General features: G+C 40.1%; 1 protein-coding gene across 3 annotated transcripts; it reads right to left on the bottom strand.

The window, feature by feature from the left end:
- Positions 1-1,370: 1,370 nt before the first annotated feature.
- LOC146388969 (ran GTPase-activating protein 1-like) lies at positions 1,371-12,882 on the bottom strand. Of its 3 annotated transcripts, none has more exons than XM_084926570.1 (16): positions 12,787-12,882; positions 11,881-12,000; positions 11,655-11,782; positions 10,706-10,765; positions 10,437-10,616; positions 10,170-10,304; positions 9,796-9,954; positions 9,297-9,410; positions 8,751-8,850; positions 8,537-8,621; positions 6,426-6,573; positions 3,756-3,872; positions 3,551-3,656; positions 2,552-2,640; positions 2,311-2,475; positions 1,371-1,995 (listed from the first exon to the last, which is right to left on the bottom strand). In XM_084926570.1, the coding sequence occupies exons 2-15, from the start codon at positions 11,990-11,992 to the stop codon at positions 2,350-2,352; spliced, it is 1,659 nt and encodes a 552-aa protein (XP_084782696.1). In that variant the 5' UTR covers positions 11,993-12,000; positions 12,787-12,882; the 3' UTR covers positions 1,371-1,995; positions 2,311-2,349. The 3 variants fall into 3 exon arrangements, with proteins under 3 accessions (XP_084782696.1, XP_084782694.1, XP_084782695.1); XM_084926568.1 differs by having other exon boundaries at positions 2,354-2,475; XM_084926569.1 differs by lacking the exon at positions 12,787-12,882 and adding an exon at positions 12,662-12,749 and having other exon boundaries at positions 2,354-2,475.
- Positions 12,883-14,358: the final 1,476 nt, after the last annotated feature.

Below are 14,358 nucleotides of genomic sequence, written 5' to 3'. Positions count from 1 at the left end.
CCACCTAGTTTTACAGTAGTTACACAACGTTTTGTAACTCCAAAAAACGGCGCAGTACCTCTGATTGGTGGACTGAAATTGAGCAGAACCAGGTTGTTCTGCCTCTTTTCAGCAGAAATTTCAGCGTTTTCACCTCTTATCAGCACAAATCTCAGCCTCTTCTGCTGTTTCTATCAGAATTGTCAGCTTTTTTCAGTTACGTGAGAACCAGTTTGGCTCAATGAGTAGCTGAAAAATTCCAGCCTCTTCTGCTCTTTCAGAAGAATTTCAGCTTTTTTACCTCTTTTCAGCACAATTCAGCTTCTTCGGCCCCCTGCATATTTTTTTCTCTCATCATATCTATTGTTGGGACAATAACTGCTTTGGCTCAGTGAGATGAGCAGCTGCTGTGAGATCTGTTGGTGCAGGTTTGAATCCTACTTGTGGCTGTTAGCACACCTCTGCTTGCATGCACTCTGCTTTAGTGACACTGTCCAGTGTACCCTTTCAAATAAAGCAGTTTTCAGCAAAGAGTTCAGCTTCTACACAGTGTTTTCATCAGATAGTTCTCCTTCTGCTGTTTTCAGATTCCACTGCAAGGCATTCACACAGCATTTTCGCAGGAAATGCAACTTTTTCTAGTTATTACTACCATTTCAACTTTTTTTTCTCCGTTTTGCATTACTGTAAAATCTGTATCTGCATTACATCTTTGGAGTTTAAAGTTTTGCTTTTTATTTTTAAATAAAACTCATTCCAATAAAAGCTTGGATGCTATCTGAAATATAAAAAAACCTAAGTGTAATGATTTGAAATGCTTATAAATCCCATTTTTATTCTGACTGCAACATTCGAAGAAGGAAAAAATTATTTGGGAAAGAGCCACGTTCACCACAACAGCCTTCTTCTTTTAACTGCAGCCAGGCCGTTTCAGCACCGAACCTCTTCGCTAGGTTTAGCATCGTCTTGCTGAGATATGCAAGGCCTTTTTCTGAAAAAAGACATTATCTGGATGGGAGCACATATTGCTCTAAAAGCTGACCTTATACCATTCAACATTAATGGTGCCTTTCAAATGTGCAGATTATTCTGAAATTGCTCCATAAATTGTGGACAAGGGCTTTTGCCAGATTGGTTAATATATATCCAATCACGTTACTGACCCGTTGCCAGTTAACCTGAATTTTCCTTCAGCTGTTTCAGTAGTTTCCCTTATCAGTTTAAATATTTAACATTTTCCATGTTTTATTGTGAATAAAATATGGGTTTATGAGACTTGCAAATCACTGCATTCCAGTTTTATTTCCTTTAAACAGCATTTTGTCTTTTTTGGAATCGAGGTTGTACAAACTACACAGTCAGTATGCAGAGACTTAAAAAACAACAACAACAACACTCAAATGAGCTTTATTTTTGCAACACAAATTCATCATCAACTGTCTGACCTGAAAATACATTTCAATTTATTTAATGCGGTATGTTACAGTCTTGTTTCTGCTTGTCAATAGATATTTTAATATCACAATTTGACAATATTTGTGAATATATAACAAATATTTGGTGTGAAACAAGAGAGCAGCAAAGGTGAAAATTAAATAGAGAAGCCACAATAGCTGCGAGTGCCAAGTCCACACTGATCCTGGTTTACAGCTGTCACCTGTGGAGCGTGAGGCCTTTTCTCATTCACCCGAATACAAAGAAGGTGAAGTTAAAGGTGTCAGTGATGTCTGGTAGTTATTTGAACATATACAAAGGGCTTCAACAATTTCACACCTTCAGAGCTTTTTCTATTTCATAAGATGTATTCAAGTTATGTCCGAAGTCCAGGGAAAAAGGGGGTTTTCTCAAGTGCTCCTCTTTTTTACTTTTGTGTTTGTGTGTGCTGGTTTCCAAAGGCCATGAATGATCAGTCTATGCGCACGTGTCCACAGTCCTCAGCTCTGAGACCGGACTCTCTGCAGTGTTGATTGGAGATTGTTTTTAGCATTTCCACATGACTCCAAGGTCTTGTTATTCCTAAGAATGACACATGCAGATTGTACAATTATTTATCCATTATTACAATTTTTTCATTAAAAGATCTGGAGATTTTCTAGGATCCCATGAAACACCCCAAAATCAACCATAATTATTTAATTATTAATTTTTTTATAAGTAAACTGCACCAAAATATTGCATTATATAAATAGTTTAATCAAGAATGTAATGAACCCTCTCCAACACAAAAGTGAGATAAAACCAGGGCGAATTAGTTACCATCTGTTTACGCACCTGGTGCAGAAGCATTTATGTGCTACGTTACTAAGGATAGGAAATAATGGTGTTTTGTACCTGGAAGCTGCCTTTTGATTGGCTCATTCTGTCACGTCCTTACCGGGACATGAAGGCCTCCAGCACAGCCACGCTCTCTTTGGGGAAGTAGTCCTGTCGAACGACATGCTCCAAAGCTTGGAGGTGGCCGGGGACCACAATCACAGGTTTCACCTTATCCTCGCTCTGAAGGTAGAGGACCAGAAACATTAGGGGGGAAAAAAAAGCAAACCAAAGACACATTTTGCAGAGTGTTTCATACCTTAATAAGTCCAAGCAGCACTAACAAAGATGATACAAAGCTGTAGCCTTGGAAGGAAGAAGAGGTGAAAGCTTTCCCCAGGAGCCCATCTGCAAGAGGAAAAACATCTTTACAAACAGAATTTTCAACACTGGAATAACACACCACTGACAACAAGTTTACTTTCTCCAACTCCAAGCACCACAAAACACACATTTATGCAAAGCAAAATAAGATTTTTTATTTATTTTTTTTAAAGCACAAGTTTCAATCCACCAATTTGTTTGTTGATGGGAAAAATTACAATAATATGAAAAAAAAAAGTGCAACGTGTGGGGAACGTATACATATATATATATCGTTATATCTTAAGGTTAGCGTGGCTCTCTTGGATGGAAACAACTACCAGCATCTGAAGCTAATGATTTTATACTGCTTCATAAATCCATACACACCATGCTAGTGTAAAAACAATGAAAATAAATAAATAACATACATTTAAAAAAAAAAAAACAAACTCTGGCACATATTGTATACAACAATAGAAACAAATGCCAGTTTTACACGTGGCTTTTGTTCTAAATAAACCTTTAAGTGGATCTATTATTATAAAGCTCCACTTAAAATTTTTGACTCTGTATGAACTCGATGAGACTGGTGAGGACAGAAGCCCCGCCCACCTTCCGCACAAACCTTTTGTTTGCAAGTGGCAGCCAAACGTGAAAGCTGGCTCTAACTGTGATGAGCCAAAACCACTTTTTTCAGAGCAGACTGAGCTTTCTAATGACTTAGATGAGGTAAATTGTAGGATTATTTAAATAAAATTAAATAAAAATAAATTAAGAGCATTTTAAGCTTCAGCAATAGCTGAAAATGAGAAAACTATACTAATACTCAAAGTAATATGTGAAAAAAAAAAGAAAGAAAGAATCAAACTGTTTAGCACAAAATAACCAAAATACACAAATGTCACACAAGTCTGGCATTTGCAAGATGATTCAACTCCACAAAGTGTCTTACCAATACTGTCCAACACTGCATTCTTAACTTCAGTATTGTCCTCCTTGTACACAGATGCAATCTTGAGGAAGGCTTCAGCTGTTTTTGTAGCGTCTGAAACATCCACCTGGGCCCAGAAGAAGAAATGTTTACACACTAAAGAACTGCTGGATCTTTGCATAGGATTACAAGTGTGTTTTAATGTCACTGGAGATTTCTTTGCTACCTGCTGCTCAATAAGCAATGCTCTCGTGGGGCCCAGTTTAAGCAGTTTGTCAGGGGAGGGAAAGCTGAGGAAGGAGGAGACTTCTGGGGGTCGAGGTGCTGACTGTGGGGTGGAAAACTGTAAGAACAAGGCAAAAGGAAAAAGTCAAACCACAAATGTGTGCATATGATCACAGCTAGTGTGGATTTTAGACTTCCTGTCACCTATTCAGTACAGAATGAGGCTTCTGTTAGACATAATAGTGACATCCCTCAATACGTTAACATGTTAGTCATCATTTGGATTCAATAAGGCCCATATCTTACATATATCCCACTTAGAACTAGTGTATATTTTTTTCCTTATAGAGATTTAATGGTTAGAATTTAAAAAATTATAATTACAGACACATTTGATGCCATTTTACTCATTTAACTTGTGTTAAATTGGAAACCCCAGGTTTCTCTTCAGCACTGTAGCCAGGCTGACAAAGAGTCAGAGCTCTGTTGAGCCAACCATCCCTTTAACGTTAACTAGTAATGACTTCATGAACTTCTTCACAAATAAAATTTTTATCATTAGAGAAAAAATTACCAGTAATCATCCCACAGATGTAATATTATCTACAGCTACTCTTAGTACCATTGATGTTAAGTTAGACTCTTTTTCTCCAATTGATCTTTCTGAGTTAACTTCAATAATTACTTCCTCCAAACCATCAACGTGTCTTTTAGACCCCATTCCTACAAAACTGCTCAAAGAAGTCCTGCCATTAATTAATTCTTCGATCTTAAATACGATCAACCTATCTCTAATAATCGGCTATGTACCACAGGCCTTCAAGCTGGCTGTAGTTAAACCTTTACTCAAAAAGCCATCTCTAGACCCAGCAGTCTTAGCTAATTATAGGCCAATCTCCAACCTTCCTTTCATATCAAAAATCCTTGAAAGAGTAGTTGTCAAACAGCTAACCGATCATCTGCAGAGGAATGGTTTATTTGAAGAGTTTCAGTCAGGTTTCAGAGCTCATCACAGCACAGAAACAGCTTTAGTGAAGGTTACAAATGATCTTCTTATGGCCTCTGACAGTGGACTCATCTCTGTGCTTGTCCTGCTAGACCTCAGTGCAGCGTTCGATACTGTTGACCATAATATCCTATTAGAGCGATTAGAACATGCTGTAGGTATTACAGGTACTGCACTGCAGTGGTTTGTATCATATCTATCTAATAGACTCCAATTTGTGCATGTAAATGGAGAGTCCTCTTCACACACTGAGGTTAATTATGGAGTTCCACAGGGTTCAGTGCTAGGACCAATTCTGTTTACATTATACATGCTTCCCTTAGGCAGCATCATTAGAAGACATAGCATACATTTTCACTGCTATGCCGATGACACCCAGCTCTATCTGTCCATGAAGCCAGATAACACACACCAATTAGTTAAACTGCAGGAATGTCTTAAAGACATAAAGACCTGGATGGCCGCTAACTTTCTGCTTCTTAATTCAGATAAAACTGAGGTTATTGTACTCGGCCCTGAAAATCTTAGAAATATGGTATCTAACCAGATTCATACTCTGGATGGCATTACCTTGGCCTCCAGTAACGCTGTGAGGAACCTTGGAGTCATTTTTGACCAGGACATGTCCTTCAACGCACATATTAAACAAATATGTAAGACTGCTTTCTTCCATTTGCGCAACATCTCTAAAATTAGAAATATCCTGTCTCAGAGTGACGCTGAAAAACTAGTTCATGCATTTATTACTTCCAGGCTGGACTACTGTAATTCATTATTATCAGGATGTCCAAAAAACTCACTGAAAAGCCTTCAGTTAATCCAAAATGCTGCAGCAAGAGTACTGACAGGGACTAGAAAGAGAGAGCATATTTCTCCTGTTTTGGCTTCCCTTCATTGGCTTCCTGTTAAATCCAGAATTGAATTCAAAATCCTGCTCCTCACATACAAGGTCTTAAATAATCAGGCCCCATCTTATCTTAATGACCTTGTAGTACCATATCACCCTATTAGAGCACTTCGCTCTCGCTCTGCAGGCCTACTTGTTGTTCCTAGAGTATTTAAAAGTAGAATGGGAGGCAGAGCCTTCAGTTTTCAGGCCCCTCTTCTGTGGAACCAGCTTCCAGTTTGGATTCGGGAGACAGAAACTATCTCTACTTTTAAGATTAGGCTTAAAACTTTCCTTTTTGCTAAAGCATATAGTTAGGGCTGGACCAGGTGACCCTGAATCCTCCCTTAGTTATGCTGCAATAGACGTAGGCTGCCGGGGGATTCCCATGATGCATTGAGTTTTTCCTTTCCAGTCACCTTTCTCACTCACTATGTATTAATAGACCTCTCTGCATTGAATCATATCTGTTATTAACCTCTGTCTCTCTTCCACAGCATGTCTTTTATCCTGTCTTCCTTCTCTCACCCCAACCGGTCGCAGCAGATGGCCGCCCCTCCCTGAGCCTGGTTCTGCCGGAGGTTTCTTCCTGTTAAAAGGGAGTTTTTCCTTCCCACTGTCGCCAAAGTGCTTGCTCATAGGGGGTCATATGATTGTTGGGTTTTTCTCTGTATCTATGAAGCGCCTTGAGGCGACTTTTGTTGTGATTTGGCGCTATATAAATAAAATTGAATTGAATTGAATTGTTAAAACTATTGCAATGAACAGACATGTCTTACCTTATTGCCAGTGCTTTCCTCTTCCTCCTCTTCTTCCTCCTCTTCCTCTACTTCCTCCTCGTCCACATCGTCCTCGTCATCATCTTCTTCCTCATCGTCGTCTTCGTCCTCCTCGTCATCATCATCTTCTGGCTCGCCCTCATCATCACTGAAGAAGTTTTTTTTTTTTTTTAAAGCACAGCTCTGTAGTGAGGACTTTGCAAAAAGACTTCATGACCTAAAGCTGCGTCCACAGTAGATGCGATTTGCGCGTTTCACATCACTTGATAAACTGATATTTGACATCTGACATGTGATGTATTTACTACCGGGTCATTCAATGGTATCCTGAGTTGGCAGCCGTTTGAATCACTCACCTGGGATTTGAGAAAAGTTTATCTCGGGTACTGTCCACTTCATGCTGGTTAGTATTTGAGTAGAGTATTTAAGAGAAGTCTGGCAGGAGGATCTCAGTATAAAGATTATAGACAGCAGATGTCAGAAGGCTCAAGAGCATCTACGGACCTCGTCAGCATGTGCCAGATAAAGGCCTATTACAATTCAAGGTTCTACACAGGCTACATTTATCAAAACGCAAACTGGCTTCCTTCCTAAAACGATTCCTTCTGTTATTGCATCCTGCGATCGAAGCGAACAAATACCGGCTTCTCTAGCTCAAAAATCCTGAACTTGTCCACACATCCGAGGATTTTGCACTAAGACATTTCAGGCCTTGTCAGAAGTTTGCTAAAGCAAATTGCTCGGGGCCCAAACCAGACATTATTTTGGGTGAAAGCAGCAACCCTAGAATTAGGGCTGCTCGATTATGGCAAAAATGATAATCACGATTATTTTCACTGAAATTGAGATCTCGATTATTTGACGATATTTATTTAACAATAACAATGTATTGAATAATGACTTTAAAGATTGTCAAAAAATAATATAAAATAGTGTGCAAATACTGATAACAGTGCAAATGTTTGCAATATAAAAAATAAATGAAAAATGTAAACATCTATGTTTAGTGAACTTTGCAGTGTTGCTCTGTGGTGCAGCTACGACACTGTAGCAAAGTTTACACACTATGTCTACTTGATCCACGTCTGACTCCGCGAACCCATAACGTTTCCACACCACTGAAGTTTTTTTTACCCCTCTTTTCAACCAACAGCAGTCACTCTCCTCTCCAAATAACTTCTGCTTAGCTTTCCGAGCTTCCCTCGGGTCCTCTTAATCAGCGGCCCCCAGTCCCCGGGCCAGTACCGGTCCGTGAGTCGTTTGGTACCGGGCCGCGAGAGTTGAGGCTCAGGTGTGAAATGTATAGTTTTCAGGGTTTTTATCGGTTTTCAGCGTTATTTTGTTATCGTTTTTATCGTTTACTCGGTTTTCCTAGGTCTTTCCATGTGTGTTATGAATAAATTTTCTTTTTTTCAGTACCGGTACTAGTTTTATTTTGTTGTATTTATCCGCGAAACCTTAAAGGGCGGCCCATGAAGATATTGTCGGGCATAAACCGGTCCGTGGCGCAAAAAAGGTTGGGGACCGCTGCTCTTAATTGTTGTGACACGTGTTCGAAATGCAGAGAGGTGCGCTCGATTTGCCACACGGAGCAGCGCGAGAGTAAAGCACGAGGGAGGGGCTAATAATTGACTCAGTCATTTTTAATGATCGTTGAAAGCCCAGATCGTAATCGAGATTAAAATTCGATTAATTGAGCAGCCCTACCTAGAATTGTCAAATAATCAATATATGTTAATCGGATTTGCGCTGTTATTGGCACGAAAACTTATTCTGTTGAACTGGAAGCAAACGAAGCCACCGACTCTTCAAAAGGGGACTTATTCCATGTAATTTGGCAACTCTTGACTACTTTAACAAATCCAAGGCATGAAAGATGTATCTATAGTATTACTATAGATCTATAGTATTTTGTCTTTGAGATACTTTTTTAAGTTGCTGTAAGTTCATATGAAGAACCTCAAAAAGAGAGTTGGGGGGGGGGGGGGGGGGGGGGGGGGGGGGGTGTCTGAATGTCACTTTCTGTGGTCCGTGGTTGCCACACTGCTATGAATCACAACCACTGTGGATGCAGCTCAAGCAAACAGGAGTCAGACTAAGCTGTGATTTACCTGAGTGATCCAAGTAGCTCGCTCATGTTCATGGCTTCCATGGCGACTTTCAAGGCTCTGCAACCATCCTCTCCGATGCAGTTACCTGAAAACCAGAGATCCTTTTACACAAGCCGTGAAGCCAAATGCAGCTAAAACAACATTCCTCCATAATGTCTCAAATACAAACAAACAACAGAAGCATCATGACTGACACCGACTGCATTCTTTGTACCATTTAGGTCCAGTTTCTCCAGTTGGTCCTTGTCTTTTACTGCCTGTGCCACGACCAGAGCAGCATCCTCAGTAATCTCACCGTACGACAAATTGAGCTCCTGTGGAACATAAAAACTATTTATTCAGAAAGGTGTCCCACGTACATACATATGCTTTTATTTTAACTTCTGTAACGTCACTGTAGACTTCCACTATGTAAAACAAAAGGCGATGGATAGGAGCAGCTGTAAAGTAAAGTTTTCCTTCACACGCGAGCTTCTAGATAGGTTTCTACTGCAGGTCTATTCTTTGTTGCAAATGTGAGAGAAAAGCTTTCATGGTGACAACTGAGCGTGAATTAAACTATAAGCGTCGAAGCAAACTTTTACATTAAGGTTTTTTTTAATAATCAAGTTAATCGATGAATCGTTACAACTCTAATACCATCATTAACCCTGTGCCCTGTTGTCAGGATGATAGGGGAAAAACATTAAATATTGTCCAAGCCTGCTGCCAACAACAACTTGCAACAAAGAGCTGGCAGTAGAGGGTTGCCCTCACTTACCTTGAGGATCGGCAGCCCCTCTGACACGCTCGCTGCAATCGCTTTGGCTCCTTCCGGTCGTACCAAACAGTCTCCAAAGTTTATCACCTGGATGCTCCGCAAGTGTTTCAAGGCCTGTGAAGACACAGACAGTATCTGCTGTATCAGGCTGAAAATAACCAGTACAAATGATGATGATGCGTATTTTCACTATATTCAAATCATTCTGTCCTATTTTGCAGGCACTGTACAAATGTATCTTGTGAAGGCATAACTTTAAAGAGTTATATAAACAATACAGATCTTTCCTCTGTGCCTTTTAAACCAATCAGACTCTTTTGTGCAGGTGTCAGTGAAGCAGATTTCCATGCCTTTTTCAAGACTATCCAAGATTCTTTTTCCAGGCCTGGGAAATGAACATTTTCAAATACTTTTCAGGTATTTCATGAGTGCACAAATTCTGTTTAAAAAACAAATCACTGTCTAGATATGCAACTACTAATCCCTTACATATGTATACCTGAGCCATGGCGAAAGCCCCCTTCTCAGTGAACGTGTTGTCATTCAGATTGAGGATTCGAAGTCCTGGATTGTGTTGCATGGCTTCGGCCAGGGCGGTCACACCTGCGTGGTTGATGCCATTCTGGGGCATGTGAACCTCCTCCATGCTGCCGATAAGCTGGAAAGACAAACTTTAATCGTACACTTTCGCTGCTTACACATAAAAGATAAAACTGTCAAGATCTACTTTGAATGTGTCTGACAGCATAAACTGTCTGATAATTATTTATACGAAGTGGTCCAAGAATAAAACGTGTCAATCATTAAGAGACGTATGTGAAACAGTCGTTCTGATGAATCAAAATGAAGCCTGTCAATGAAAATCAGTCTTACCTTAAAAGCCTGAGCGAGGGCAGTGGCTCCATCATTCTCCAGTCGGTTTCTTCCAGCAACAAACACCTTCAGGCTGAGGGGCGATCCCGCAGCGCTGGATTTTTTATGGTTGTAGATCAATGATGCAGCTAAAATCTGAGGAGTACAAAACAAGTACAGTCATAATGATCTATGATGCATCTGTCCACTTGTCTGGTTTTCATCTTTGATGCTTTATTCTTGACAATGACGACCTTATCCAAGAACACGTGTCATCTCCACACTTACCTTGCCACCTCCGACGCCCATGCCACAGTTGTTGAGCCGTAGCTCCTGCAGTGTGTAGCAGGTGGAACTCTTTAGCAGATTCTCAATGCCCTTTACTCCATCGGGTCCAAAAGCATTGTCGCTGAGGTCTAAAACTGTGAGCCTGGCACCCGCCAGCATCAGAGCATCACCCAGTGAATTCTACAAAACAAAAATAGGAAAATAGGAAGTGAATCAAAACTAACCGCTTGGGAGTCAAAATTGATGTGTTATTGATAATCATGTAGTACCAGGGCAGGTGGGATCTCAGAGCGCAGGCGACCTGTAAACATGTCACTCCAGTAACAACGCTGAGGAGGAAGGAAGCAAGGAGACATGAGCAGTGTCAGTGGAAGCCACAAGATGATTGACTGACTGATTGTATTCCATTACAGGGCAGTTAATCATATCAATTATTAATCTGCAGAGGGATCTGTTGCAAGTGCACATGTTATTAATCTTTCAGGGCTGCTGCTATCAATTATTTTAGTATTCCAGTATTTTGATATTTATTTTATTAAGTAACTGAATAAGAAACACTGGTTTTCTGTGTGCCATATTAAAGTCAGATTTCTTTTTTTTAAGAAAAAAACATTTGATGGAAAAATTAATAAATGCAGTAATCCATCAACTTTCTTCTACTTATCCAATTCAGGGCATTTAAAAAAACAACAACTATATTGTATCTCCTGGATGAGGTAGATTTGGTGTGTGTTCGTGTGTAATTAACAAGATTTATTCATCTAAATCAGCACAATGTTACTCATGCCTTAAAATGAATACATCCTAATACACCCCGTGCCCCCTTTAGATTCACCCATGCTTGTTGCAGGTATCAGTGTGACAGACAGCAGAAGGCTGTTGTCAGCCTTCAGCAAGCTGCCATATTTAAACATTGTGTCGGACTAAGTTATCAGTTCATCTGCATATGAAACCTTTTATTTTAAGGGTGCACCCAACCTATCGCCCTAAGGCAGCTGCAGGATGCCAACCCCCCTTCACCCAAGCCATGAATTGGATAAACGTTTGGATTTCTCATTCCAGATTTTCATACTTCAAACATTTGCTATGATAAAGCACCTTTCATCATATGCCTTTGGAATATTAATATTAATTTTATTTTTATTAGTTCATATTTATTGTGGAGAAATATAAAACTGCTGAAATGTTAGAGATGATGAACAGAGAAAAACATCTCACCATCAATGCACTCTTTGTCTCCAGGGCCTTAGCGATGGCCTGTGCTGCCTCCACACCTACAGTGTTTCCCTCCAATCTCAGAGCTTGTAAACCCTCAAAGTCCTGGATCTCCTTCACCATCTCCTCAACTGCAGAGATTCAAATGATCATATTAAAACAGCTAACACATAAGAAAAATCATTAAAGCCCAGCCTTTGGATTATTTTAGTGATTAAGTGATGCTCACCTGACTGAGCATCATCCAACTTTCTTCCCTGTCCTTTGTAACTGAGCTCTCCATCCTCCACTCCAGTTTTGGCCAGAGAGTCAGCCAACTGCTCAACGTCGTCTGTCGCCATCCTGGCACCTGAGGACCAAATGCATCACTTTTTTACCTTCATGATAAACTCCGCTGTCTGACTCCTCTGCCCAATACCAGATGCTAACAGAACCAAAACAAAAACACCCAAAAGAAGTCATTCAAACTCTAAATTATTCAGCTGCGTGTGAACAATCTAGTTTAAAGAGCGCGGGGTTTTTCTGGAAAACCTACCCTTACTGCGACACAAAAACAGCTGAAAGCGCTTGTTCCACTGAGGGAATAATGCACCTCAAAAACTGATTTTAAGTCTGGAAAACCACCGGAGCTCCCATGTCTACACTGTGTAACCAGTAATCTCTACAGTCTCCTACATAGCGTCTGCACTCTGCGTGCTCGTCTAACACCCGGAGACAGCCGACAGCTTTGACGTAACGGTCACTGAGACAGAGTTGTTTTGGGGTGGATTTCCTCTTACAAGCAACCGGCGCCTAGCATGGGCTAACGTTGCTACCGTTATGCTAATATACCTGCATGAACTGTCACAGGCTCGTGTCCGTGGAGCCTTTACGATCGTTTCTGGAATTTTTAATCCATTTTTATGCCATAATTATATATTTTCTTATGCGAATATGAACAGAAAAGATTCACGTGCTAGCAAAAGTACATTCAACGTGGTTACAGCTCGGTCAGTCATCTGTTAGCAAACCTTTCAAGTTGGCCAGCGCCGAGGTTAGCCCCAGCCCTCGGGTTGAATTAGTTATTTTACACACCCTAAATCGCGTTTTAGCTCAACATGAGTCTACTCTTCATATAAATGAATGCTGTCATTACCACAACACTGCTGTGCCGCTTGAATACAGTCCGGCGGGTCGCTCCCTCGCTATTGCGCCTCTTCTTCTTCTTCGTGAGTTTTATCAGCGATTGGCAAACAGCAAAAATGGTGCATTACCGCCACCAACTGGTAAGGAAGGACCTTAACAAAAATATTAGTCTGTCTTCAAAAATTAAAAAGCAGCCTCATAACCTTTATATTTGGAGTTTTTTAATTAGTTTATTTATTTTCTTTGCCTTTAATGAATAGCTTTTGTTCTTATACTGATGTTTTAGATTACTTGTCTAAAACAAGCCAGCATCAGAACTTCAGCCAAACTACAAAAATAAAATACGAAGGTCAGCCGGGAAGTGAACCAGAAACAAAAGCAACAAATCCTGAGATGTTAATAACCCATTAATCTTCGAAAATATTCTGCAATGCCAATTTGTTATGTTTTATTTCTCATGGAAAATACAAACTAGTTGCAACATTACAGAGATCCTCTTTTATTCTTATTCTTCTTTTGGCTGTTCCCTTTAGAGTTCACCATCCTCCTCACATCAACTCTCTGCATGTCCTCTTTCACTGCATCAATGTATCTTCTCTGCAGTCTTCTTATTATCCTCTTAACTGGCAGCTCCATCTTTAACATCCTTTATTCCATATATTCAATATCGCTTCTTCCCTTTTTATCAGTGCCACCGTCTCCAAACTAAACATCATAGCAGGTCTCACTACCATCTGAATGGTGATTTTGCATATCTTTATGATCACCAGAAACTTTAAACTCGGACACTCAGAGTTATGAACACTTATGCCTGCATGTGATTGTGTGTGTCCTCAGTCATGAGGTCAAATTGCATGTTTTCTCCTCTGAGGGCTGCCTTTGTAATTTCAGACACTTGTAGGTGTCATACAGCAGTGTGATGGTGGGCCTCTTTCTGATATATTCCAGATGTGTATGGGGGTGAAGACGAGTCAACAAATGGCATAACTCAGCGGGTAGGTCTTTGGCATATTTATGCAGGCTTTGTCAAACTGCTTTTATTCTTGTGGATGTCAGAGCTGTTAGGCCCTAGCTCGTTAAGTTAAATATGTCTGTGATGCTCTAAAGGGCGGCAGTTTTATTTCAATAGAGATCAGAGGTCATCTCCTTCTATTTGTCACACTTACAGGATATGATCATGTGATTCATCATCTCTTGACTGTGCTGATCTGCTCTGCTAAATGCAAAATTTCCTTCTGTGTGCTGTGACTGTGTAACGGACTCAGGAAATATTATGGTACCCATAGTTGTGTGATTTTAGTTAAATTTTTGTCTTTTAGTGCTTAAAAGGTTTAACATTACTTACAAATATAAGATGAACCGTTAGTTAATCATCAGTTTATCACAGTATTATATAGGTATCCTTGTTGTCCTTGCTGTTTTCAGTCTGAAGCATGCCTTCTCACCAACACTACAGCACTTTACTAGCTTCTGATTGGCTGATTCAATCATTTCTTCCCCTCCAAAATGGTGCTGTTTCATCTATCTAACATTTCTTGATTATCTCCTTTATAAACAGGTTTCACAGGTTTCCAGTGCAGCA

The sequence above is a fragment of the Perissodus microlepis genome, chromosome 4 (assembly GCF_051167445.1).
Source record: "Perissodus microlepis isolate ML-2025 ecotype Zambia chromosome 4, ASM5116744v1, whole genome shotgun sequence".
NCBI lineage: Eukaryota > Metazoa > Chordata > Actinopteri > Cichliformes > Cichlidae > Perissodus > Perissodus microlepis.
The sequence above is the reverse complement of the archived record's forward strand: the minus strand, read 5'-3'. Positions and strand labels throughout refer to the sequence as shown.

Bases quoted from the DNA above. Each gene is read 5' to 3' on its own strand.
- LOC146388969 (XM_084926568.1), bottom strand. From the start codon at position 11,992: ATGGCGACAGACGACGTTGAGCAGTTGGCTGACTCTCTGGCCAAAACT. The intron at 8,622-8,750 runs GTACAAAGAATG...TCTGGTTTTCAG, and splicing joins GGAGAAACTGGACCTAAATG to GTAACTGCATCGGAGAGGAT. The intron at 1,996-2,353 runs GTAAGGACGTGA...TGTCATTCTTAG, and splicing joins CTGGAGGCCTTCATGTCCCG to GAATAACAAGACCTTGGAGT.